This window comes from Sminthopsis crassicaudata, chromosome X (genome assembly GCF_048593235.1).
Source record: "Sminthopsis crassicaudata isolate SCR6 chromosome X, ASM4859323v1, whole genome shotgun sequence".
Taxonomy (NCBI): domain Eukaryota; kingdom Metazoa; phylum Chordata; class Mammalia; order Dasyuromorphia; family Dasyuridae; genus Sminthopsis; species Sminthopsis crassicaudata.
This window is the reverse complement of record NC_133623.1, coordinates 56,515,475-56,541,683: the sequence shown is the minus strand read 5'-3', so window position 1 is coordinate 56,541,683 and position 26,209 is coordinate 56,515,475. Positions and strand designations below refer to the sequence as shown.

General features: G+C 60.2%; 3 protein-coding genes across 11 annotated transcripts in view; 2 read left to right on the top strand and 1 right to left on the bottom strand.

Annotated features, from left to right (window-relative positions):
• The window catches only part of ACP7 (acid phosphatase 7, tartrate resistant (putative)), a 7,071-nt gene extending 1,379 nt beyond the window's left edge, over nt 1–5,692 (top strand). For all 3 annotated transcript variants that reach the window (XM_074277847.1, XM_074277848.1, XM_074277846.1), the window contains 10 exons: nt 218–400; nt 514–637; nt 893–955; nt 1,371–1,485; nt 1,740–1,847; nt 1,955–2,012; nt 2,254–2,321; nt 2,938–3,009; nt 3,129–3,266; nt 3,471–5,692. In XM_074277847.1, coding sequence (XP_074133948.1) covers nt 218–400; nt 514–637; nt 893–955; nt 1,371–1,485; nt 1,740–1,847; nt 1,955–2,012; nt 2,254–2,321; nt 2,938–3,009; nt 3,129–3,266; nt 3,471–3,536 — 995 coding nt within the window. In that variant the 3' untranslated portion in view covers nt 3,537–5,692. The remainder of the gene's footprint in view (nt 1–217; nt 401–513; nt 638–892; nt 956–1,370; nt 1,486–1,739; nt 1,848–1,954; nt 2,013–2,253; nt 2,322–2,937; nt 3,010–3,128; nt 3,267–3,470) is intronic.
• Nucleotides 1–8,650, bottom strand: part of FBXO27 (F-box protein 27) — a 15,541-nt gene extending 6,891 nt beyond the window's left edge. The window contains exons 1-2 of one of the 4 annotated variants that reach the window (XM_074277855.1): nt 8,268–8,650; nt 4,684–4,802 (exon numbers count right to left, since the gene is read on the bottom strand). The gene's annotated coding sequence lies outside the window, so the exon portion shown is untranslated. The remainder of the gene's footprint in view (nt 1–4,683; nt 4,803–8,267) is intronic. The other 3 variants (XM_074277857.1, XM_074277856.1, XM_074277859.1) reach the window with 3 other exon arrangements.
• PAK4 (p21 (RAC1) activated kinase 4) lies at nt 7,367–26,209 on the top strand. Of its 4 annotated transcripts, none has more exons than XM_074277843.1 (9): nt 7,367–7,518; nt 21,149–21,391; nt 22,528–23,040; nt 23,314–23,751; nt 23,934–24,067; nt 24,177–24,303; nt 24,554–24,679; nt 24,944–25,078; nt 25,249–26,209. In XM_074277843.1, the coding sequence occupies exons 2-9, from the start codon at nt 21,188–21,190 to the stop codon at nt 25,402–25,404; spliced, it is 1,833 nt and encodes a 610-aa protein (XP_074133944.1). In that variant the 5' UTR covers nt 7,367–7,518; nt 21,149–21,187; the 3' UTR covers nt 25,405–26,209. The 4 variants fall into 4 exon arrangements, with proteins under 4 accessions (XP_074133944.1, XP_074133942.1, XP_074133943.1 ...); XM_074277841.1 differs by lacking the exon at nt 7,367–7,518 and adding an exon at nt 7,700–7,851; XM_074277842.1 differs by lacking the exon at nt 7,367–7,518 and adding an exon at nt 13,979–14,350.

The following is a 26,209-nucleotide window of genomic DNA, read 5'->3' as shown; positions in this document are numbered from 1 at the left end:
TCTAGAGATGAGGAGGCAGGAGAGGAGAACCAGCCCTTGGAGGGAATGGGGACAAACTGACCCACCCACTCCCCCCTCTCCTCCTGATTCATTAGCATTGTGTAATGGCCACAGGATGCTCGGTCCCCACCCTTGGCCAAGCTGGGCAGGAATGTGGGACGAGAGGGGTCAGGGCCCGGGACCCATCGCCCTCTCTTCTTCCTGCTCTGGCCCCCAGTGTACCGCTGTGGCAGTGCCCAGGGCTGGAGTCGGAGGTTTCGCTTCCGCGCCCTCAAATCTGGAACCAGCTGGAGCCCCCGTCTGGCTGTCTTTGGGGACATGGGGGCTGATAATCCGCAGGCTCTGCCCCGCCTCCGGAGGGAGACCCAGCAGGGCATGTACGACGCGATCCTGCACGTGGGTGAGCTGTGAGACGAGGCCGGACGGGCGGGGATGGTAAGGGGCGAGGAGGGGACGGAGGCAGCACAGCACACAGGGACCTCACCACTGCCCCCCTCCTTCCCCCACCCCCAGGGGACTTTGCCTACAACATGGACCAGGACAACGCAAGAGTGGGGGATACCTTCATGAGGCTGATCGAGCCAGTGGCTGCCTCGGTCCCCTATATGACGTGCCCAGGGAACCACGAGGAGCGCTAGTGAGGAGGGGGTGGGCCCTGGGAGGGTATCTGCGTGGGCTTATGGGACTCCCTGATGGGGGCCTGCCTCATCCCTCCACAACTCTGGAAGCTCTACTCCACTCTCAGTCTCTTCCCTCCCAAGACAATGACCAGCAGGATGGGCTCCCTACTGTGGCCAGGCTGGGGGGCTGAGGAGCTGGAGGCAGGGAGGGGGTCACTGCTAGTTCTCGTCACCTCGCCAAGGGGGATCTCCCTCCTTCTCTCCCAACCCAGCAACTTCTCCAACTACCGAGCGCGTTTCAGCATGCCGGGGGACACGGAAGGACTTTGGTACAGGTGAGCCCTGGGCTAGCTTATGTGGGTCCCAAGCTGCCCTCTGTGGCCCCCGGCCTGGCTTCTGTGGGTCCCAGGCTGGCCTCTGTGACCCCTAGCCTGGCTTCTGTGGGTCCCAGGCTGGCCTTTGTGGCCCAGGCCTGGCTTCTGTGGGCCCCGGGCTGGCCTCTGTGGCCCCTAGCCTGGCTTCTGCGGGCCTGGGGATGGCTGCTGGGGCCTCTGTGGCCCCTGGCCTGCCCTCTATGGGCCCCAGGCTGGCCTTTGTGGGCCCCGGGCTGGCCTTTGTGGGCCCCAGGATGGCCCCTGTGGCCTGGGCCTGGCCTCTCTGGGCCTGGCTGCCCCAACCAGGGAGGGACAGGGCTGGGCCTGATCGTCAATGCCTTCCCCCTCCCCCCATTCCTCTTCACTCTCCCTGTAGCTGGGACCTGGGGCCTGCCCACATCATCTCCTTCTCCACTGAAGTCTATTTCTTCCTCCACTATGGACGCCACCTGATTCAGAAACAATTCCGCTGGCTGGAGAGGGACCTGCAGGTGAGCTGGGAAGGGGGTCGCGGGAGCGGAGGGGCCCAACAGCAGTTGGTGGCAGTCTCTGGGCCAGGGCCGTCTCCCACCTTCCCTTTCCCCACTGTCAGCCAGCTTGTAACATTCTCAGGAGCCCATACGCATCCCTGGGGGGGCTCCTCCTCGGCCCTTTATGGGAGAGTCCTAGCCGGTAAAGTCCCCGCTGGCTCTCGGGAAGCTCCCCCAGCCCCAGCCTCATAGCTGCCCTTCCTTTCTCCCACCAGAAAGCCAACAACAACCGGGCTCTGAGACCGTGGATTATAACGATGGGGCACCGTCCCATGTACTGCTCCAATGCCGACCTGGATGACTGTACACGCCACGAAAGCATAGTAGGTTTGAGGGCCGTCCTCAGGCTGACTGAAAGGAGCTGGGCTGGCGGGACACCCTGGGGGACCTGGGGATTCTGCTCTAAACCCCACTTCTTCTGGACTCCCAGGTCAGAAAAGGACTTTCCGGTGGGCGCTACGGCTTGGAGGATCTCTTCTACAGTTACGGTAGCCATCCCCTCATCATCCTCTCCTTCTTCAATCAGTATGCAATAATTAAACACCTACTATGCGCCAGGCAGTGTGATCAGCACACACAGAAATAGCTAACAGAGCGATTTTGGTGTGGGAGAGCACACTAGCGGGGGGATCCCCCTCCTAGGGGAGGCAACGCCCCTGCTGCATCTGGTCAAGCACTCTAGCCACCTCTGGCTAAAGACGGGCCTGCTGATTGCTGTTCCCCTTACAGGAGTTGACCTGCAGCTGTGGGCTCATGAACACTCCTACGAGCGCCTCTGGCCACTCTATGACTACCAGGTGAGGGGCAGAGCTGGGCTTCAGCTAGTCCTGCAGCCCCAGGGCAGCCCCCCCTGAACCCCCTTGCTCCATCATCCCGCTAAGTGCCCCTTCCCTACGCCTAACCCCAAGCCTTCTGTACCGTCAGCTGGTAAACAATTACGGGATGCATCTCCATTCAAGGTTTGGTGCTTCCCCCCCCCCCCCAAAGCTTTCTGTGCTGAGGAGTAAGGTGGGCTCAGCCCAGGCGTGTGCTGGTAAGAGTTAATCATCAAGTTTTCAGTGGATTTATATCTCAGAAATCGGCAATGGCTGTAAATCCAGGTTTGATTTATTATTTTGTGATGGAGAAAATGTTAATAATAATGCAGGTTAAAATTTAAAAATGTTTTTGAAAAGCTAATTGTAAAACATTTGCCAGCACACCCACCAGCTGAGTCCATTGCTGGGGATTTGGAGAGCTGATTGTTAAACACTAGCCAGCACACCTCTGACTATGTTCATTGCGGGGGGTACCACTGGGTGAACCCATTGCTGGCGGTTTGTGTGGACACCTAGGTTCACCATAATTTGCTTCTGGGTGGGCCCTGTCTTTCTCTTCATCTGACCCTTCTCCCTTTTTGGACTTTCCTCCCAGGTCTATAACGGAAGCCAAGAAAATCCTTACACCAACCCCGGAGGACCCATTCATATCATCACAGGATCCGCTGTGAGCAGAACCCTGGCAAAGGCTTCCAGGGGGGCTGCTGTCCATGGTGCTCGGGAGGAAGGGGCCACACCAAGCTGGGGCCTGCTACCACCCTGAACCTCCTTCTTTTCTTTGGGCAGGGCTGTGAGGAACTGCTGACCCCTTTTAGCATTTTTCCAAGGCCTTGGAGCGCCATCAGGGTGAAGGAGTACGGCTTCACCCGCCTCCACATTCTCAATGGCACCCACCTTCACTTGCAACAGGTGTCTGACGATCAGGTCAGTAGCAGTGGGGCTGAGCTGGGCCTGAGGCCCTGTCCACCCAGAAGCTGGGATGTCTGCGGGCCAGCAGCCCCTGGGGTCCTGTCTGCCCCGGAACAATTAAGGGAAAGCTAGGTGCCAGCTCCCAAGCTAAGCAGCCAGTGTGGGGGCAGGGGAGTGAGATCAGGGCTTTTCTGGAGGCCGCTTGTCCCTCTCTTTCAGGACGGGAAGATCGTGGACGACGTGTGGCTGGTCAGACCCAAGCGAGGCCGTAGGACCTACCTCTGAGAACTCCAAAGCCCAAAGTGTGGTCCCAGGCTCAAGGGGTAGACAAGGCCTGGCCTCTATCCAGGAGGCCAGAATCCTCTTCTGCATCTGGGGACAAGGAAGGCCAGGGGATCCTAGCCTAGGCTTCTGGGCGCAGGGCCCCCCTCCTGCTGCCGGGAGCCGGGAAGGGAGCCGAGATGGGAACAGAGAGGGATGGAGTATCCGCACGGAGCCGACCTCAGCCTATGGCTCTGCTGCCCGCCCTTCCCAAAGCCCTGCCACCGTTTGCTGCATGGTCATGGATTTCAGGATCCCCAAAGGGACCTCAGCTTGTCCATGCCCTGGACATAGCCCTCCCCTGCGGGGGTCAATCCTTTGTGTTCTCACTGCCCACAGGACGAACCTCAAACTCGGGGACCACCAGTCTCCTTCTGCACTTGCTGCTTTTGTCTGATTCAGACCTCTCTGGGCCCCCCTCCATTCCAGCCTCCGTGACACACCGTTAAGGGATAACAAACCCCACAGTGGGACTTGTGCCATTCTTTAAGGCTCTGCTCCAGGAGCCTCTTGTTCCAGGGGCCCTTCCTGATTCTCTCCCTCCTCTTCCTCTCCTGAACCCTGACAACATTTTGTACCCTTCATTTATATCCTTCACATTGGTTTTTTCTGGTGAGGAAACTTCCACCCCCCCCCCCCAGATAAATCAGATCAGCTACTGCTCCAGTATTTCCCAGGAGCCCAGAGTTACAGAGCCTGGACTTACTGGGGGAGACTCGAACCTGGGACTTTCAACCTCCGCTCTCAACCAAGACAAGGACAATGACGTGGCTCCCGACCACCATGATAGTCTGCTTTCATGTCATTCACCTACAGAACGTGAGCCCCCTGAAGGGAAGGGGCGCTGTCCCAGCGCTGCACCAAGCAGGTGGTCAGAAGGTTCTGCCCAATGGGCAAGCATCCGATTATTCTCGCCGGAAAGAAGCTCCCACTTTTACCCCCGGCTGAGGCTGTGACGGGGGGCAGGCCTGCCTTTGACCAAGTTCAGCTCTGACAGAGGGAGGCTCATTGGGTCAGCAAAGCTCTCGGGCCCCTTCCCCATGATGTCCGCCCTTCACCAGGCCCCTGGTGGAGGGCTTCTGGCCCCGGAGTCCCTCGTTCTCAAACCTACCGGTATCTGAAGCACTGTTACCGATCGGAGCGTTGGTGAAGGCTTAGAACAGCAGAATGATGAAAGAGTGCGCTCTCTGTGTCATCTTGGTCCTTCCCTCTGGGCCTCGGTTTCCTCACCTGTACAACAAGCAGGAAGGAATCAAGAGAGATTTCTGGGAAGGGCCCCCTCCTCCAGGAAGGTCTCCTGGTTCCAGAGTCCTTTTCTTTTCCTCATCCCCCAGCCTCCTAGATCGAGCTCCCCTCAACATCTCCATCTGTCCACAGGCCAATTCTGAGGTTCCATCTGGTTCTGATTAGGCCTGGCAGTGGCTAGGAAACGGCCCCCAGAGGTCCTCCAGTCTGACCCCCCAGTGACCTTTCTGCTATACGGAGCTGCTCCTCTCCCCCAAGCCTCAGTTTCCCCACATCTATAAACAGGGATCATCCATCTCCGCCTCACCTCCCAGAGCTTCTGGGAGGAAACTGATTCTTGGAATCATGAATCACACTGGGGAATGCGCTTTATCGTGACCCATGTCATTCAAATAGCTTACGTGTTTATTCAGAGCCTGACACCGGGGAAGGGCTTGATAAATGCTTGCAGAATGAACGAGCCAACAAATGGGCGGCCCAGAGGAGAGGCTCGGAAGAGGGGCCCACGGGCATTGATGGGGAGCTGCCTCTCCATGTTCCTCACTCAGCAGATAATGAATCATTTCCATGTGCCGGGCATTAGGAAGTCTTCCCAGAGGAGGCATGCGAGCTATGTCCTGAGTGCCTTTTGATTCATTCCCCTTAACTGGTCAAGCTCCCAACACACATCTCCAGTCTACGTAATATTTATTTATTTATATAAACTATCTTTTCTCAAAGCAGGGTCTCCTTTCATGTATGGGTTGCAATGGACGGACACGAAGTCCGTTTCAACTCTGAAATTCTGTGAATCTAGGAGAATATATTATGTCCATTATGAAATATCTGTCCCCCAAAAGTTTTAAGTGATAAAAAATAAATATTTGCAAAACCTTTTTATTGCTTTTAAGAAATACAGCAAATAGCCCCAAACTTTTCAGATCATGCCGATTGTGGAATATGCTCCATTACATTTGAAAATCTTGCTTTGGCGCTTTGTTCTTGAGCGGTTTGAAGGTTTGGACCAAAGTTCTTTTTATTTCGATATTGGTTTCAAGATTTTAATAATCTTCAATATTTTGATATTGGGTTTAAGATTTCCATAATAGATTCCATAAGCTGAAATGGGAAGAACTTTAGATTATAATCAGTAGGACCCCAAAAATGCCACTTTATTTTTCTGAGGCAATTGGAGTTAAGTGACTTACCCAGGGTGACACAGCTGGAAAATGGCATTTCTAAAGGCAAGAGGGGCATCGGGTGGGAGAAACGGTATTTAACATCCAGCTCGTCACATTCTTTATACTCAGAAATTTTCCTTCTAATCTTGGAAAAACCCAATCCAAAAAAGGGAAGTATCAGGCGGTGGCTCTTCGGCCTCTAAGCTCTCCCCCGTCCATCCCGGCAGAGAGCGTGGCAGGCGCACTGCGCTTAAGCTTCCGAAGGCAGACCCCGGCCCTTTGTCCCAGAGCCTTGTCTTCCCATAGCTGCAGGCACTCCCAAGGAGCCTGAAGGTTTCCATATTCTAGAGTGCTTTGAGATGTATATATTTATGTTTTATTGTATATAGAGAGAGTACAATAATAATGTGTGTTGCCACTGGAAGCACTCTGCAAGGCAGAGGCCGATATTATTGGCATTTTATAGTTGATGAAACTGAGGCAGACAGCGGCGAGGTGACTTGTTCTGGACCACAAAGCCAGTCGGTGCTGGGGGTTGGATTCAAACTCAGGGCTCCAGAGGGCAGAGCCAGCACGAGCTTTGCGCTGCTCCCTACGTGCCTGCAGGGTCACTGGCTGGGGGCTGCAGGGCGGCTGGGGCCGGGGGCGACTAACTCCTGCTCAGGAGGGGACAGCGCCGACCCCGCCCAGGTACTGGCCCAGGCCGACCTTAAATTATCTGCAAAGTTGGGAAGTTCGAAAGGATGGCCACGAGGTGGCGCCACCCCGCAGACTCCCCCCCATCTCCACCCTGCGCCCTGCCTCAGTTTCCCCAGCCTCAGGACCGCGCGGTTCCTTCCCTTAGACCCCGCCCCCAACGACTCCGACCTGGCTTTGGGTTCTAGCTACTTAGGCTTGGACCCCCGACCTGGGCGGGCAGCGAGCTCCAGAAAGCGCCCTGCTGCCTGGCTACGGCCCAAAGGGGCGGCCTGGAGCCCCCGGCCCGCCGGCTCCTTCCCTTCGCGGCCAGCCTCTGTACTCTCCGGCCCGCCAGGAGGGGGAAGGGAAGAGAGAGGGAGGAGGGGAAGAGGGAAGAAGAGAAGGGGGAGGGGGGGAGGAGGGGAAAAGGGGACGGAGAAAGGAGAGGAAAAGGAACAACCCCAAGAAAGAAAAGGAGAAAAGGGGAGAGGAAAGGAGGGGGATAAAGGGGCGAAGAAAGGAGGGGGAAGAGGAAAGCAAGGAGGAAGCAGGAGAGGAGACAGGAGTCCTGAGTCCGGAGAGGAGGCGGGGCTGGTCCCTTTAAAAGCCACGTGCTCGGTCCTCTCCCCGCCTCCTTCCGCTCGGGGTAGTTCTCCGCCTCAGCTGCAGGGGGCGCTCCGAGGCCAGAGTGTGCGTGCTGGGGACGCTCGTGGGAAAAGAACGTCTTTCCTCGCGTCTAAAGTGTTCGCGTCCCCGCCCCCGTCCTCGCCCCCGGAGTGAGTCGGAAAAACTGGCTTCTACTCCTTTAATGCCGCCGGCGTCGGGAGCGGCTCCTGAGAACGAAGCGTCTGGGAAGCCCGCAGGTAGGCGGAGGAGGCCCCAACTAAATCGGCCAATCTCCGGTCGGTGTCTGCCTTTGATGCTTATCTATTGGGCAGTTCATGTGGAGGGGAGGTCGAGGCCAATCGAAGTTCCCTCGAATGGGCGTGTCTTCAGGGTCGGCACGCCCCACGCCCGGAACAGTCGCGGTTGCCATGGGCACGGGTGGGCGGCAGGGGGAAAAGCCCCGGATGTTGGTGCGGGATTCAATATGGCGGCGGCGGCGGCCGTGGTGGCGGCTCTGGCCTGGACGAGCTGAGGGGTGGCGAGGAGAGGACTGAGCCCCAAGAAGAGCGGCGACCTAGCCAGGGAGCAAGGTTGGAGAACCGGGAAGCAGAGACGGGCGGCGGAGACGGGGGCGTGCCGGAGGTGGGGGGAAGGCAAAGGTCGGCACCTGGGTAGAGGGGGGCGGGGCCGAGGTACTGGGGAAAGGGGACCCCGGTATGGAGGTCAGAGGTCAAAACCTGAGCGAGCGGGCCTTAGAACCGTCAGGGATCAGAACCTTTAAGGGGGATTGGGGGCCCACGATCTGATGCGGTGATCGAGGAATCCAGGAACGGCGTAGCCAAGGTTCTCGGGGTCAGGGGTGAGAGGTCGGAAAACCGGGCAGAGAGCGGACCCCCGCCGTGCCGGCCTCGGTGCGGTCTAGGGGCCTCGCTATCCCTCCTCCCCGAGAGGGGGAGGGGTGTCAGGGACACACCCCTCGCCCCGGAGCCCCGGAACGTTGCCTTACCCGACCTGCCGGTGACCCGTGTGCGTCCAGGCCGGGGAGACCCCGCCGGAGACCCGGCCGTGCTGGGACCCGCGCCGCGCCTCACCTCTGGGCAGCTCCGGGGACGCGGGGCTCTCTGGGGGAGGGGGCCTCCTCTCCGGGGAGTTCCCGCCGTCGGGAAGGCGCGGAAGCCCCGCGGGCAGGGTTTGGCTCCGGCCCGGAATCCTCAGGCTTTGATTTGGTCCCTTGGAGCTGGGGCCGGGGCCCGAGGGCAGGGCGCGGGGCGGCACTTCCCGGCGGCGGGTGCCCAGGCCGAGCCCTCCCAGCGCGCTCGGCCCTGGTGCAGGGAAAGGACTTGGCCCTTTTGGGGAAGTCCTGGCATTCCTGTAAAGTGGGGCGGGAGGTGGCAAGGAGCGCCCCGCCCAGGCCTGTGGGTGTGTGCGGCCCGGTGGGGGAGGGGCGGGAGTCGGCTGGAGCGCCCCCCCCAAGGGGGGAGGGGCTCCCAGGGCAGCAAGGCCGTGTCTCTGGGCACGGTCCCCCACGGGTGTTGGGGAAGGAGTCCGCTTCCTCTGGGGCCGCGTGCGGAGATGAGGGAGGCTCCCTGGGAGCCCCTGGGACTCCTGCACCTCTGGGTGTTTTGACGCGCTGGGGAGCAGGGCTTGCCGGGAGCTGGCACAGGGCGGTGGAGAAGCCTTCTCTACGGAGGCTCCCCATCCTAGACCCGGTGCCGGAGCCCCTGCCCCTCCCTCGGCTCCCTGGGCTTATTCGGGCCCTGACTCAGCCCTGCTCCATACCCTGTCTCACCTGGAGGAGGCCCCGGGGCCTGGGTTTCCTCGGGGAGCAAACAGGGCCCTTCCCACTTGAGGAGGTGGCAAGAGGGGATACAAACCCCACCCCCACCCCCCGCGGCCACTGGTGGGGGTCCCTCCCCCCATTTACAAGTGAGACCCCAGGAGCTCGCTGAATGCCAGAGTAGCTCTCATGGTAGCATTGGAACCCAGAGCCCGGAGTTAAGACTTTCCATGAATGGGCTAAGGAAAGGCCGGGCGTGCGGGCCCCAGACCCTTATCCTCAGTAAGGCACTTGGAGGAAAGTGCCAGAAGGGGTTACCCTCTGCCCAGATGAGTCAGGTTGGAGGCCACCCCCCCCAGGGGCCTGGCTGCCCTGGGGGACCCCCGTGAGCGCTCGCGGCCAGTTCTGTGACCCGAGGACCCCCGCCTGTGGGGGGGTGCCATTTCCTCAGCCAGTTTTATACAGACCGAGCTTCAGTGACGTGGCCCGGACCACCCAGCTGGTGCGGGTCTGAGGGGCTCCTGCCCGCCGAGCCCCTGGGCCAGGCACCGTCTTTGCACCCGCTTCGCTGCCGCCGGTGTCTTTCCCGCTCCCATTTCCACGGCGGCTTCCCATCCCGTGACCCCAGGGGTGTCCCCGGCCGGCTGGTCTTCCCATTACTCCAGCTGTGGTCTGGCGTGGTCATTACCGACCTGGCCAGCAGGAAGCCATCTCCCATATATGTCGTGTCGCGGGAAATGGGACCTCTTCCCACTTCCCATCCAGGGCCGGTCTCCGGCCGGGCTCATTGACTGCCCTGCGCTCCGACAGCCCCAGCTGGTTTCTGAATCAGGAATCTGGGCCGTGCTCCCAAGGTCTCCGAGGGGGCCGGCCCGGGCTGGGGGGAGGGAGCTCTGGCCCCGGGGCCTGCCGGCGCTGGGTGAGGGTGCGTGACGGGCCGGGGCTCAGGGCCGGAGGCGGCCTCGGGCGCCCAGTGGAAGCCCCGGCCTCAGCCGCCTCCCCCTTTCCCTGCCTCCCTCCCCAGAGCCCAGCTAGATATTCCCATCGCCTCTCTGCTTTCCGCCCTTCCCTGGTACCTCTTGCCCCTCCGAGCCGCCCCAGGCCTCTGGGAGTGGCGCCTGCTGCCCAGCCCGGCCCTTCTTGGCTTACACTGGCTGGTCCGGCTCCTTCCTCGGCCCCAGAGAGCACGCTGCCCCTTCATAGAAGAGGGTTAGGGGCTAGGTCTACTCTCCCCTGGGCTCCTCTGGCCCAAAGCAGCTTCCCGTCCTCCCCCACCTCGGGGCCCTCAGCCCTGGGGACGGCCAGCGAGGGCCCCTGGTCTCAGGGACGAGATTGTTCCCCTCACATGGTTGTGAGGAAAGCGGAGAGCTTGTCGGCCTGAGTGCTCCTTGGGTCCCCCCGCCCCAAGTCTCCCAGCTGGTCCCCTGCCCTGCAGATGATCTCAGTGGCTTTCCTCTGAGATCACCTCCTTCTGGGAGCACTCTCTGGTCAGGCAGCTGTGATTGCTGCCGGGCTCTGCCGAGGTTGCCAAGCGATGACTCTGGACTCGGGCCAAGCCAGGCCTGCAGCTCCTGGGAGCCCCGGGCCGGTCCGGGGAGAGCGCTCGCTGCTGAGGGAGTCTCCCAGTGCTGGCCCCAGGAGCGCCACAGCCCGGCAGGCGGGCACTCCCGGCCCATGGGAGCCGAGGGACGGGCAGCAGCACCGGCTTGTGGGGAAGAGCACGCTGGGGGCCCCGGGGGGCGTGAGGAGGAAATGTGGGCATCTCTGGGAGGGGGTGCGCGTGTGGTCTCTCTCCTGAGCCAGCGGAGGCTGTTACAGAGCCCTTGAGGTTTCCTCTTGGGGCCCCTGCTCCCCTCTCCCTGATGTTCCATCTTTGGGCCCCAGTCCCCGAGCTGCTCGGGGCTGGATCGTCTCCTGCCAGTAGGAAGTGAGCAAAACTGGGCTTCCTTCCCTCCCCCATGCTCTGATGGGGGAGAGGGGAGAGGAGAAGAGGCTATAATTTCCCTGAATTATCTCAAGGGCTAATGAAAGGTTTTCCTCTGCTAATCAACTTGTATTTAATTAGCAACAAACGGGGATTACCCACCCAGAAATAAAGCAACTTTGTCCTTGGTCCGGGCTTCCCACCTCCTGGAGGTGCGCCTTCCAGGGCTTGGCGGTGCTTGCGTCATCCAAGCAGCTTCTGGGGAGGGGGCCAGGGCTGTGGGAGGCTGGAGCAAGGGCTTCCCGAGGGGATGGGGTGGGGGCCGGCCCAGGGGAGGAGCCAGAGATGCCCGTACCAGCGCCCGGACTCCCACTGCCAGAGACTCCCTGGGATCCTCCCCTCTCTAGAGGTCCGGCCAGTGCCTCTGTCTCTGAGCCTCAGTCTCCTCCTCTGTAAAAAAGGATAACGCTTTCCCCTCCCTGCCAGGCTTGTTGGGAGTCCTTTGTAAGACACTGAAGACACATGTCGTCACCCTTGGCCCTCTCCTCCCAGAATTCTGCAGCCAGCCCCTTCTCTCCCCTGCCCTCCAGCCCATCTCTCTGATGGCTGCCCCTGCCCTCCCCTCCAGCACCAGGTTGCCCCAGAACATCCCCAGCCCCTCCCCCCTTTCCTCTCCCAGCCCCGTCACAGGTCAGAAGTGGCAGAGCTTGGCGCTGAGAAGCTCCACACGCAGGGGTCCAGGCCGGGCCGGGCTTTATGTGCCACCCAAAGGGTCTGGGCCGATTCTGGGGCTGGGGGGAGGGGCACCCGGCTGCCTGGCTGCTCCTCTTGGGGAAGGACAGAGGACAGGTTAGCTCCGAAAACAGCATCGGGTGTGTGGGGCCCAGGTCTGTCCAGAGGGAGTTTAAGACACTCCATGAGGCGGCTAATTATGTCTCTGAGGAAGTGCTAAATAATTGAACCCCCATCTTGGTGATCCCGACCTGTGTGGTGGCCACTGTAAACTCTGCAGCTAAGAGTACAGAGGGACCAGGTAGCCACTAAGCCCCACTGCTCCTCAGCCTTTTATTTCCTGCCCCCGCTAGGTCACTGGCATTAAGGAGCCCGGCGCCCCTTCTTTCTGCTGGAAGTGAGGCAGGAGAGGGATTTGCCTCTGGCCAGTTTCTCTCACACTGACAAAAAGAGACTTGGTGCCCAGGAGGGTGGTGTGGACTGCTAGTCACTGTGGAGCACGCGGGTTACCCGAGTCCCGGCCCTGGGGCCGCCCAGCCCCAGCCTGCCTCTCTCCCTGGTTCTCTCCCTCTCCGTCTCTCTCCTTTCCTTTCTCTCTGGTTCTCTTCTCCCTCCCTCTCTCTCTGTCTCCAACTCTCCCTCCCTCTCTCCCTCCTCCTGTCTCTCTGCCCGCTCTCTCCTCGGTCTCCCTCGCTGGCTGTGCTACCCCAGCCCCCCTCCCTGTTACTTGCCCTTGGTTCTCAGAGAACCCCTGACAAACTTAGCTTTTGGGCGGAATTGGATTTAAACCTCCGCTCACCTCCATTACTGAATCACTGACTTTGAGGTATCTGAAACTGGACATCGTCGGCATGTCAACTTCGGCGCGTCCCCCCATCCCAGTCCTCCCCCTTCCTTTGCCTCTCGCCGTTGAGGGTCCCAGCATCCTCCGGGGCCCCCAAGACCACGCTCACACTGGGCCGTTTCATTGCTGCCTGAGACCATCTCTGCCTTCGCGCCACATCCCAGTCCTCCCTTCCCTTCCCCAGCCAGGTCTTCCGCTCCCCTCTCCCACTCTTGCCGGGATCAAATGCCAAGGGTCCCCCTCCCAGTGCCCAAGCGCCTGTTTCCGGGGACATTTGGACATGTGGTTTTAACTGGGGCCCTCTGGTCTTCTGCCCCCAGACTCCTGGGCACCTCTGAGGTCCAGATGTTCCTGTTTCATGCCCCTCACCTCCATCTGCCCCAGGCCCTTTGACTCTTAGCTCTGAGCTGGCCCCCACCTGCTGTCCACAGGCGGCTTCTCCTGCTCCCAGCAGTCCCTGGTGCCTCGCCCCTAGAGATCATCTGCCGTGCTTCCCATTACCTGCTTGTTTACGCTCCCCTACTATGGTTCTCCTGAGCTTAGCTTTCTGGGCCCGTCTGGGGTTTCCTGGCAGAGATACCGGCGCACTTTGCCATTTCCTCTCCTGCTCATTTGACAGATGAGGAAACTGAGGCAAACAGGGTGAAGGCATCTGCTCAGGGTCGCTGAGCCAGGAATGACTGGGAGCAGATTTGAATTCAGGCCTTCCTGCTTCCAGGCCAGGCACTACCCCCTCTGCTGCCCAGCTGCCCATCAGGATGGCTGCACCGGAGGGAAGGAGTTTCTGACTCCGGCCCCCGACACAGTGATCCAGGCAGACAGCCCCATGGGCTTCTGTCCTCCCTTCTCTCTCGGGCCCTGGCCTAGCCCCAGAGGGCCGAAGGTTGGGGGTGGTGGTGGCTGAGGGAGTTGGGGACGGCGTGTTCATGGGCAGGTTGAGAGCTGGGGGAGATGGGAGGCTGGGGGCTTCCAGGGCCTGCTGGTGGCCACACTGCTCCGGCCCTCCCCACCTCCCCTCCAGGAGGCCTGCACTGGCTGAGGCCTGCCGGACTAGACTGGAGTCCTAATGAGGCTGTGGGGGTGGAGCCTTCCCTTTCATCTTGGGATCTCCAAGCACCTGGTGGTTGGGAGCTCTTCCTCCGGGAGCTCCGCCCTCTAGGCTGGCTAAGAGATGGGAGGTAGGAGATGGGGGCAGCTGGGGCTCCCCAAGGCCCACTTGGCCTCCCTCCCAGGCCTGCAGTCTTTGCTACCTTCCCCCAGCCAGTTGTCCTCCAGCCTCTCTCTCACTGGTCAGTTTGTTTGAATCAGAGCCGCCTCATTGGCCATCCCGCGGCTCTCCCTTCCTGCCCGGCCCTCCAGCTCCCACCTTTCTAACTGTCCCAGCCCTGCCCCGCCCCCTCACCCCCAGTCTCTCTGTGTCTCTGTCTCTGGCAGGCTCACTGGGCTGTCTCTGACTCCTTCCCCCTCCTGGGGGTCCCCTTCCCTCTGCCCCAGCCAGGACCAGCTGCCCTTGTGGGCAGCACCAAGCAGCAGGGACTCTGAGTCAGGCCCTCGATGGCCAGGCCCCTCCCCAGCCCCCGCCTCCCCGTGGCAGCTGAGCTTGAACCCCTGCCAAGGGGGCAGGCCCCGAGGAGGGAAGCTGGGCTTCTTGGAGCCGGGGCCGCCCGCCAGAGCGGGCCTCAGATGCTGCCATGCCAGGAGAGGAGAGCCGGCTGCCTCTGGGCCGGGAGCCCGCCCCACCCGGAATAGCCACTCTCTAAACCCCAACCTGGGCCCAGCCTCAGCTGACCGGTGGAGAACAGAAAGCTGGAGGTGAGCCCGGAGGGAGAGGGGTGCAAGGGGGCAGAGGGAAGCCCCTCAGGGCCGTGGGCCTACACAGGTGCCTTGTAAGGGCTTGGGGCTCTTCGGGGGGCGGGCTCAGGGCCACTGCGTTCTTTGGGGGAAGGTGCCCTCGTTGGTTGTCTTTGTTCCTCGCTGGAGGAGGGAAGTAGGGAGGCAGGAGAAGGGCCTATTGAGTGGGGAGCAGAGGGAGGGGGGACCTTATTTTTACTTTTCCTCATCTTTCACTAGAATGAATGAAGTTTATCTGATCTCTCTTCTCACATCCTTGTTGTGGGAATCAGAGCCTTGGCCTCCCGCTGAGGCTCTGAGAAGTCTCCTTTGTGCTGGGCCCCACTGGGGAATACTTGCCCTGCACCCTCTACACCCACCCCCAGAGGCTCCTTCCTGCCCCCCAGCGCCTCTCTGCAGGCCCCTCGCTCAGTGTTTGCCTGGTATTGGGCTCCAGGGCTCCACTTGTGCCAGTTGGGAAAGGGGCGTGGGTGTGCCTGGGTGGGGTAGGCCGTCCCCCGAAGGTTCCGGAGTGTCAGGGATGGCGTTTAGTCTGTGAGGGCTCTTGGGCCTTCTTGTTTACCTTTCTGGCACTTTGTGGGAGGGGAAGAGGCCGGGCAGCTTACCTCTGCCACCCTCACCTGTCCGTTATTACTCCTGACACTAACGGGCTCAGGGAAGGGTCACTGCCCTAGAATGCCAGTTCCGAGGCCCATATTAGAGCAAACAAAGCTTGGTCCGGTCCGGCTCAGTTCAGCCAGAATCGCCGTCTCCCTCTGAAGGAGGTCCTTTCTCGGAATGGTCGCTCAGCCCTCTGCCCCCGTGGCTTTCCCTCAAAGAGGCAGCTCAGAAATGGCCTGCCGGAGCTCCCAAGAGTCTTCTGGACCCAGTCTGCTCCTCCCTGTTGGGAGGGTGACTTGAGGGTTGGGTATTTAACTTAGAGAAGGGCAGACGCGGGAGGGTCATTTTCACCATGTTCAAGTGTTGGAAGCCTTATCATTATCATGTGGCAAGAGGTCGTCCTTGACCCGCTTGGCCCCGAAGGGCAGATGGGAGCAGGAGAAGTTACAAAGAAACAGGCTTCGGCTCGATCTGAGGGGAAGAACGGTCCTCGTGGGAGCGTCCCAGGTGGGGAGGGGCTTCCTGTTCCTCAGGCTTGGCTGTGATGCCCAGGGAGGGTTCCTCCAGCTTCACAGAAAGGGGGCTGGTCCAAGCTCGTCAGCCAGGAGCCATGACGGCTCCAGACGCCAGCATTTTTTACCCCAGTGAATGGGTGACCAGGTGATCTCGGGCCGGACTTGGCCAGTGTGGGCTGTATCCCAGCTGGGCCCCTTCCCCACCTCCAGCTTTTTTGTGTTCCCCAGGAGCGTGGGTTTGTTCCTGTGCTTTGTCCACTTCTCTGGGTTGGCATTTAAAGGCTCCCAGTTTGAGGGGGGGTTGGGTCTGGCCACATTTGAGGGTCGTGTATCCTCCCAAGGAGGCCCCTAGAGTGGCATGGAGTCTTGCCCCAAGGCTGTGGAGCAGACCAGGGGGAACCGCAGGGGCAGTGAAGGCCTCGGGCTCTTTGTGGAAGAGGGCCGAGGCTTGTCTTGTTCCATCCCAGAATGAGGTGTAGGAGCTCGGCAAAAGATCCGGGAAGGCAGACTTAGGCATGTGGAGGCTGCATGGCCCCTCGTCCCAGAGGGATTCGCTCGGGTGGCTGCTCTGGCCGCCGAAGTCAGCTCTCAACGATCGGGTTCTGTGAGCGTTTCTCCGCTCGTCCTCCCAGAATTGGGAGCACTGTGGGGAGGAACATCGAGAACAAGCCTCGGCCTTCCTCCCGCCACTATGCCTCTGCCGCCTGTTTTCCTGCAGCTTCTGCACTTTTAAGTAAAGTGTTAAACTGTTCTTAGCTTCCAGGCTGCACTTAAACAAGCAGTGGGCCGGATTTGGCTCCCAGGCCAGAGTTTGCCTGACCCTGACGCCTCTGTACCTCTAGGGACATCAGTTGTATATCCCCCGGGGGATAACCTCTGACCTTCCTGAGGCATTTTGGGGCCTTCAGGGAGCTTTATTTGGAGGAGGAGTAGGAGGAGGGCAGCCGAAACTTCCTGATGGCTGCAGTCTGCCCTTCAGGTCCCTGTCCTTACTCCACCCCAGTGAGAGTCCCCAGTCTTAGTCTGGGGCCAGAAAAGCTGGATTCGAAGCCTCGCACTCCTGAGCCAGCCCAGCCGCGTAGAATTGTGCAGATTGTGTGAATCGGGGTTCCCAGCTTGTTCCCAGCTTTCAGATAGCTTCAGATAGAAGGGCTTCTGGGACAACCCACTGTCCTGTTAGTTTCGTCTTTGTAATGTGATGTTGAACAAGTGAATAAAATAATTCCTTATTGTGACTTATGAAAAACGTTGAGGGTCGGGAGAGCGTCGCAGGGTCAATACCAGTGGTGGATGGCGGAGGCAGCCCGTCCCTCCTCCTGTTCCCACACAGAATGGACCTCCTCTGGGCAGTCTCCGGAGCAGTCCCTAAGCTGGGGAATCTGAAGCGTGCTCCTGATGACAGCCACTAATTAAAAACATCCTTCGTTTGTGGATCAGTGGGCCCTTGTGGGCAGTAGGTCACTGTGTCCTAGGAGTTTAGGCCGAGATCTCCAGAACGCGAGATCTGGGAAGGATGTCCCAGGAAACTCCCAGCCAGCTCGGCTTTTCAGGAGCAACAAGGCAGAGCGGAGGCGGCCCACACACGGATCTCGGTGTGGAAGGGGCCAGGGCCGTCTTGGCCTGGGAGAGGCCATGTGGAAGAAGGGATGGGACTGAAGCTCTCTGTGGACTGCACAAGGAAAGCAAGACAGCTTCTGTTGGGGACCGGCCTTTGGATTAAAGTAGAAACAGCTGATAGGAGGGGCCGAACCCAGGCCCAGCAGAACTTCATCCTGGGGCCCTAAAAGACCTGGAGACGTGGGCCACTGCAGGGCCCTACCTATGATCATGGCGAGATTGTAGACACCCAGAGGAGCAGCACTACCCTAACACAGACGGCTTTGGTTTTCTACAATAAGAAAGTAGACTCCACAAACTGTTACTGAGCAAATTCTAGAACTTACTACGGCAGGGACCTTAAAGGGCCAACGTGACACAGCTTCCTCCAATCAGGCCATGCCTGGTTTCCCTGTCTCCTCCTGTGCCCAGGTTACCAGGTTGAGAGATCCAGGGGCTCCTGCAGACAGGAGCACCGCAAACACGTTCGTGGGACTCCCAGAGGATCATTCGTGGTTTCAATCGGCCTGGAAGGAGCTCTCCCTGGAGGTGTCCAAGGATCTGGGCAGAACCTTGGACTTTTTGGGGTACTTTTGTTAGTAACTCGGAAAAGGTTCAGGTGGCGTGCACAGCGCTGATATGGCGGGTAGCACTGAAGATTACCATGATCAAGATGGCCTCTGATGGTCTCTGGGCCTAATGAACAAGAGTGATTGAAAAAGGATGGATGGAAATGTTTGTGCTTGGGCTTAAAAAAGATGGATCTCCTAAGGGCAAAATGCCCGTTGATTTTTTTTTTTTTTTTTAATTTAAAGCTTCTTATTTTCAAATTATGTATATTGATAATTTTTTGATATTCACCCCTACAAAATCCTGTGTTCTAATTTTTTTTCTCTCCCTTCCCCCACTCCCTCTCCTAGTTGGCAAGTGATCCAGTACATGTTAACCATGTGCAGTTCCTCTATACGTATATGTATCCTCTATACGTTCATACGTCATGCACAAAAAAAAAATCAGATCAAAAAGGGGGAAAAGTTAGAAAGAAAAAATTCAAGCAAACAACAGGAATGAAAGCTCTATGTTGTGATTCCCATTCAGTTCCCACAGTCCTCTCTGGGTGTAGGTGGCTCTCTTTATCATAAGATCACTGGAACTGGCCTGAATCATCTCATTGTTGGAAAGAGCCGCGTCTGTCAGAATTGATCATCATATAATCTTGTTGCCATGTATAATGATCTCCTGGTTCTGCTCATTTCACGCAGCATCAGTCTCTCCAGGTTTTTCTAAAATCATCCTATAACATCCATGAACTATTACTTATTCAGCCATTCCCCAATTGATGGGCATCCACTCAGTTCCCAGTTTCTGGCCACCACAAAGAGGGCTGCCACAAACATTTTGCACACGTGGGTCCCTTTCCCTTCTTTAAGTTCTCTTTGGGATAAAAGCCCAGTAGTAACACTGTTTGGTAACTCTTTGAGCATAGTACCAAACTGCTCTCCAGAATGGCTGGATGTATTCACAGCTCCACCAACAATGTATCAGTGTCTCCGTTTTCCCACATCTGTCCAACATTTGTCATTATCTTTTTCTGTCATTCTAGCCAATCTGAGAGGTGTGTAGTGGTACCTCAGAGTTGTCTTAATTTAAAACGCCCATTGATTTGAAAAGTCAGGGGACTTTAGCTACTTTTGGACAAGTATGAAATTACAACTTGAGGAAGCAACTGAGCAAGTGGACATCGGCACCGGAGGCAGCTGTGAGAGAGGCTTTGGGATGCTGAGGCCTGGTGAGGAGCTGCCACCCCCAGAAGAAGACAAGGAAAATTTGAAGAACATGGAGGGGTGGTGTGCACCCCGCTGGTCAGGCCCCTCATTCATACCATTGAAAGATCACTGGAAAGAATGAAGACTGATTGGCCTGGACAAAAGAAGAATGAACGGGGGTTTATGGGCTGCAAGGCGGATTCAGGACTGACCAGCGGAGCTTCCTCCGGGCTGGAGGTCCTCAGGTGGTGGCCGAGGATCAGAGGGCAGAAAGCACGTTGCCAGAGCAGGCTTGCAGCAGCACCTTCCGAGGCTTCTGGCTTGTGGGCACTCTCAGATCCAGTCTTCTGTGCAGATAGCAAAGGCCTTGTGCCCTATTGAGGAGGGAGGGATCCCTCAACGCACTCCTCCAACAGCTCCGGGAACCCAGGCCATCTGGGGAAGGGTCAGAATGGACCTTGGGGAGGTAGAGACAGAGCACAGCAGAGTCCCCAAAGGCCAGGAGGAGGGAACGTCCTGTGTACCTCCAGCATCCTCTGCTTCTCTGCCCACGGCCCAGAGGGAGCCTTGGCCACTGAGGGGGAAAGACGGTTTTCCTCTCGGGAAGTCTCCTGGTACTTGTTGTCCAGTGCCTCCCGTGTCCTGGGAGTACTTCCCTTCCCTAGGGGAGCCCGCCTCCTTTCCTGCTCATTCTCAACCCTCATACCCTTGTAGGTGGAATGGAAAACCAGCCTCCCCCTGTCTCTCCCCCTGCCCTTCCGCCCTGTTCTTTCAGGCTCCTGCTTTTACCCAGTTCTTCCTCCCTCTTGTTTGTGTTAGGGGCCTGGTCTGGGCTGCTGATAAGGCCTGGAGATTGGGGACTAGTGGGGGAGGGGCCCTGGAGACCTGTCTGGTGTGGTCTGGGTAGGGGCTGATGTTCCCAGAGCCACAGCTCTCCCAGGACCTCGGCACAGGAGGCCGTTGATGGCTCTTGCCACAAAGGTCGTCTCACCCACCCTCCCTTCTGCCATTCCTATGAAGAGGCCTCGGCTCCTGGACGAGGCCGGGAGTCTAGGTAAGACGAGTCCAGATGGGGGTCTTGGAGCTCAGCAGGTGGGAGTCCGGGGCCTGGGGGCTCTCTGAGCTCAGTGGAGATTTTGGTAACCATGGGGAAACGGGAAGCCCCGTTGTGGTGGCCTGGAGGCTCAGGTGCGGGGCCTTGGCGCGGGGGTCTCTGGGCTCAGCCGCTGGGGCTCTTGGGATGAGGCTTCTGTAAATATACTCCACCCACTCAGTTCCTCTGTTTGTGCGTCCATCTGTCCGGCTGCCGACTAAGACAAATATCCGGAGGTGTGGCTCCCCCAGCTTCCTCACAGAACCCCCCCCCAGTGGGGATGGGGGTGGGCGCGCTCTCTGATGGGGCTGAGAAGGGGAAGGGAAGAAAGGGGAGAGGAACCGCCTGGCAGGAGGTAGATAAGTTGGCAGGCTGGGTCCCCACGTGGCTTTGTGTTTATTTGGAACTTTCTCTGGGCGGCCTGAGCAGGGAGTGCCCAGCCAGACCCCGGGAGCCCAGGGGCCGAGCCACGTGATGTCCCCGCTAAGCCCGGCTGCCCTCCAGGAAGCCCTCCCCGAGGTCTGACTCTCCCAGGACAAACTGCTTCTCTTTTCCAGGGCCCTCTGCTTGCTCGGCCCCCTTTCCCACCTCTGGGGACCTGGGCCCAGCTACGGTGACAGTCGTGGAAAAGTGCTTAGCGAGCCTCTCCTGGGGAGTGAGCCCAGGACCCACAGGGGACTGGTGGCCGGGCCCCAGAACAGAAGGGCAGGAGATGCGCTCAAGGCCGTCTCTGGGCACTGACCAGTCAGGACAGGCCGACGCCGATTCTTCCCCTCCCAGCCTGGGCCTGGCGCGCCCCACCCCCAGCCAAACCGGTTCCCCCGGCTAGAGCTGCTGCTGGGAAGGCTCTGCTTGGGCAGGAGCCTGGGAGCAGGGGGAGGGCCTGCGAGAGGCCCGGGCTGGGGCGCAGGAGAGGCTGCCCCAACAACAACAGCGCAGACGTGTGGACGTCCCCAGACACACACACACACACACACACACACACACACACACACACACACGTGCCCACGCGCCAACAAGCGCGAACTGCAGGGGCAAGATGCGGCCCCCCTGCCTCCCGAAGGAGGCATGTGGAAGGGGGAGGAGCTAGGTTGCCCCCTCCCCTTGGTGCCCCTGGTGGGTGCTCTTGTGGGTGTTAGGATGGCAGGCAGAGCCTGGGGACACCCCATGACCACCTCCTCTCCCTCAGGCCTGGTAGCTGGTACCAGGTGACTGCAGCCCCCTCACCATGTTCGGGAAGAAGAAGAAGAAGCTGGAGATCTCGGCCCCCTCCAACTTTGAGCACCGCGTGCACACGGGCTTTGACCAGCAGGAGCAGAAGTTCACGGGGCTCCCGCGCCAGTGGCAGGGTCTCATCGAGGAGTCGGCCCGGCGACCCAAGCCCCTCATCGACCCTGCCTGCATCACCGCCATCCAGCATGGGGCCCACAAGGTACGAGCTCCGGGCCCACCTTGGGTCTCCCCCCATGTCCATGAGGAGCGGGGGCGGACACAGCCCGACCCCCTGCCCCCAGTCCCCCTTCAGGCCTTCTTCTGGCCCACTCGCTTGCAGCCGGGGCTAGCTGGTGTGGAAGCGAGGGCGCCGCCTGGTGGGGCCTGGAAGGAGCTGTCTCCCCCCTGCAGGTTCCATGTTCTTGTCTCCCACAAGCGCTTTGTCCTTTTTGGGGAGATGAGAATCCTGGCCTGGGCTCTGTTAGAGCAGGTGAATGGGGCTGCAGAGATCACAGTCCCATCTCAGGGATGAGCAGACTGAGGAGCGGCGAATGGCTTGTCTGGAGCCCCAGCAGTGCAGGGCCAGACGCTGACCAGGTGCCCTCCAGCACCGTCCTGCCGCTCTCCTCTGACCTTCCCGTTCCTCCCATCCAGAAAACAGGCCCTGGGGGGTGGCAGAGGGGACGGACGCCTCATTTTGCCTGGGAGGTCAGGGTAGGCCCTTCCCTGTCCCTCCCCTCCTCTTCCTCCCATCGTCCGGGAGCCTTTCCCAGGTGCTGCCGGTCCTGACGGACCAGTTCGGTCACATTGTAGGGCCGCCCTGCCCCAGCCTCGGGCCCCCTTGGGGAGCTGCCACTCTGCCTGTCTGCAGCCCGGGGGCCAGGGCTGCTGGAGCTTGGGAAGGCCCAGATGAGTCACCAGCCCAGACCCTGGCAGCCCTGCTCCTACCCCCCTCGAGACACTCCTCCAAAGCTCCTTTTCACCCCCACATCTGGCTTTGGCTCCTTCCTTATCCTCCCCCCGTGTTTTAGAAGAATGCAGCTGAAATCCGGAATCGGTGTAGGCCAGCAGACCCCCTGGCCCCCCCCGGCCGCTCTCTGCCCCACCACAGACAGGAAGCAGGGAGGGAAGGGTGGGCAAGGGAGAGGGAGCCACGGGCGGGATGCCCCTGAGGGCCTTTGTCCCTGCCAAGCGTACCCATTTCTCAGAGCCACATCATTGCCATGTGACATCTCATTCTCCGTTTCTGTGTTGTCTGTACTCACGTGTCGTTCCATCGTGTCACCTCCCATGTCGGATGCACGCTCCTCTCCTACCTCCTCCACGTCCTGCCCCTTCCTGCTGGCGAACCCCAAGACCATCGTTCGGGGGAGCAAGGGCTCGAAGGACGGGGCCCTCACGCTGCTGTTGGATGAGTTTGAGAACATGTCTGTCACCCGGTCCAACTCCCTCCGGCGGGATAGCCCCCCCCTGCCCCTACTGGCTCCTCCAGGACCACCCCAAGAGAATGGGCTGACCGAGGCCCAGGGGTCAGGGGCTCGTGCCTGGGCCCAGGACAAGGGACCCCCGGAGCCCGGGAGCAGGGGTCCCACAGAGGGTCGGAGTCGGGCCGCTGGGCGCAGGGACCACGGTGGCGGCGAGACAAAGCGGGACGGGATGGAGAAGAGGCCCAAGTCATCGGGGGAGGGAGCTCCGGGCCAGCCGGGGAGCCCCCAGCCGGCCCGGGACAAACGGCCCCTGTCGGGGCCCGACGTCCGGACCCCACGGCCCCCAGGTGCAGGAGGTGGGGCGAAGTCATCGGCCGGGAGGCCGTTTAACACGTATCCGCGGGCTGACTCGGACCACCCCCCAAGGGGCCCAGGGCCCCAGGTAACCAAGGCAGCCCCTAAACCTCCTCCCCCCCGCCCAGCTTTCACCCCTGCCCTGCCCTGGCTCTCTACAATATAGGAAGCGGGGAGGCCTGTCGTGGCATCCCAGAGTTCCCATTGTCTCCAGCACCCCTGCCCTCCCCATCATCCATCTCACATCTCTCTGTTCACCATCACTGGGGAGCCGGGGCCCGAGGACTCCCCTCCACTATTCTGTGGTTGGAGGGGCCGGGGGAGATGTCCGCTGACCGGGTACCTCTCTTTTCTGTTTCAGGGAGAGCCCCGCCATCCTGCCCCCAATGGTCCCTCCTCAGGAGGGCTCCCGGCACACTCCTCTTCCAAGCCGCCACCCCGAGCTGCCCGGGGCCCAGAGCCCGCCCCTGCCCCGGGTACCCTGAGCCCACACGCTTCAGAGCCCCAGCTGGCCTCTCGTATCCCCCCCCCGCCTTCAGCCCAGCCTGCCGTGCCCCCGTCGGGACCCCGCTCTCCCCAGAGGGAACCCCAGAGGGTGTCCCACGAGCAGTTCCGGGCCGCGCTGCAGCTTGTGGTGGATCCGGGTGACCCCCGGACTTATCTGGACAACTTCATCAAGATCGGCGAGGGTTCCACGGGCATTGTGTGCATCGCCACGGTCCGAAGCAGCGGCAAACTCGTCGCCGTGAAGAAGATGGACCTTCGGAAGCAGCAGCGACGGGAGCTGCTCTTCAATGAGGTGTGGGGCCGGGGAAGAGGCTGATTCGGGGGGCTGTCCCCCTGCTTGGCCCAGGGCCGGAGCGCTGCTGTCTTGGCGGACCGTGGCTCTCCCGAGGGGGTCTGGCTTGGGAAGCAGGTGGGCCCCAGTTCTCGCACCCCCCTTCCTCCCCCGCCCCAGCTGATTCTCTGCCCTTGTCACAGGTGGTCATCATGCGGGATTATCAGCACGAGAATGTGGTTGAGATGTACAACAGCTACCTGGTCGGGGACGAGCTCTGGGTGGTCATGGAGTTCCTGGAAGGGGGAGCCCTCACAGACATCGTCACCCACACCAGGTATGGGGAGAACCCTTTCGTCCTTCCCGCCTCCCTGAGGAGATCCCCAGGCCCGGGAGGCTCCCGAGCTGCCCTCTCTTCAGCCACGGCTCTCTCTCGATTTTCCCAGGATGAATGAGGAGCAGATTGCTGCTGTGTGTCTGGCTGTCCTGAAAGCTCTGTCTGTGCTCCATGCCCAGGGTGTGATCCACCGCGACATCAAAAGTGACTCGATCCTGCTGACCCACGACGGGCGGGTATGGCACGTCCCCAGTGGCCGCAATCAGGGCTCTCAGTCCCGTCATGGCCCCGGGGGCCCCATTGGGGAGCCCTCGAGCTGACCCTGAGGAGGGGGCGGGCCCCCTTCTGGGCCCCTTGGAGGCAGCGTGCTGGGCTAGAAGCTCCAGGCCCCCAGGTGGGCACCGAGTGCTCCCAAACAGCTCGTCTGCCTCTTGTCCCTATGGCGTACTTCTGCAGCTGACCCCTGTGCCCTGCTCCAACCCCCAGGTGAAGCTCTCCGACTTCGGCTTCTGTGCCCAGGTGAACAAGGAGGTGCCTAGAAGGAAGTCCCTGGTGGGCACCCCATATTGGATGGCTCCCGAGCTCATCTCTCGCCTGCCCTATGGGCCCGAGGTGAGGCCCTCGTGGGGATTCCTCATACCTGCCCCGCTTCCCGCATAAGTCCGGGCAGAGCCTTCCCAGGATCCCCCACGCTAGGGGATGGCCCTAGACACTGGGAGGCTGACAGCTCCAGAACATGGGAGGAGGGGATGGGGCGGTGCCAGGGGAGTGGTCTTCTGGCAGATGTGCCATCAGACTGGGGGTCTGTCTTTTGTCCTCCCTGCCGGGCCCTGGCGCCTTGCCCTCAGCCATAGCATCCCCCTCCCTTCTGCCCAGGTGGACATATGGTCCCTAGGAGTAATGGTCATTGAGATGGTAGATGGGGAACCCCCATATTTCAACGAACCACCCTTGAAGGCCATGAAGATGATCCGGGACAACCTGCCCCCCAAGCTGAAAAACCTCCACAAGGTGAGTGCCCTGGGCTGATGTCCCCCCCCAAGGGAGCATCCCCTGTGAATGGAGATGGACTCTGAGAAGGGGGATGGGGGTGTGGCCTCTAGGAGGGACGGAGAGCAGCCCCAGGGGCTTGGAGCCAGCCTTTGCCCCTCAGTTCTTCCCCCCTCTCCTCGGCTCTGCAGGTTTCCCCCTCCCTGAAGGGCTTCCTGGATCGCCTGCTGGTGCGGGACCCAGCACAGAGAGCCACGGCCAGTGAACTGTTGAAGCACCCCTTTCTGGGCAAGGCCGGCCCCCCAGCCAGCATCGTGCCCCTCATGCGCCAGAACCGCATGAGATGAGACTGGACCAGCCCTGGCCCTCCCCTTAACCAAAGAAGCACCTCAGAAGCAGGTGCCCCACCCGGGAGAAGCAGGAGGGAGTGCGGCAGGGCGCCCTGGCCCCGCCTCGTGCATCCGCTAGATGCCTCCTGGCAGACTTGGCCCCGGGCACCCCGTGGCTCCTTCAGACTCTTCTGGGGAACTCAACTACTGAGTTGCGGTTTTGCTGTTTCGCTGTTTTTAAATAATGACTTGGGAGCAAGGGCACCGAGGGTCTCTCAGACTGGAGCCCCTCACCATCTGCCTCCTTCGGGGCCGGTTGGCTTGACACTGGAAATCTGCAGAGTGGCAGAGCGCTCCCAGCCTCAGGAGAGGGCAGCTGAGGCGGGCAGCGTGGGCACAGGGGCGCCCCGTGCCCCTCAGCACCGTGCTGTGTGTCTGCATGTGGGCAGTGGATGCTGGTGCCTGCCATGTCTGCGCTTTTGTACGAATGTGTGGGGCTGCGTGAAGCGAGGCGCGTGCAAGTGCCACAGCAGCGATGTGTGGGGGCCGTCTCTGCCCCCCTCTCCCCCTGCTGAGGGCTGATGCCGGGAGGACTGGCAGCCTCTCTCCTCCGGCCTCTGCCGAGAATACTACTGTGCCCCTGGGAGACCCTCTTTTTAACAAAAGAGCTATTTATATTGTCATTTCATAACAAATCCTTGGCCCTGGGCCCCATGCCGGGGTCCGCCAGGAGCCGGGGTCCTGGATTTGGGAAGCCGTGCTACAGGTCTGGACCCCCAGTTAGTTTTACAATTAAAAAGTTTTCCTTCATTTCTGAGAAAAA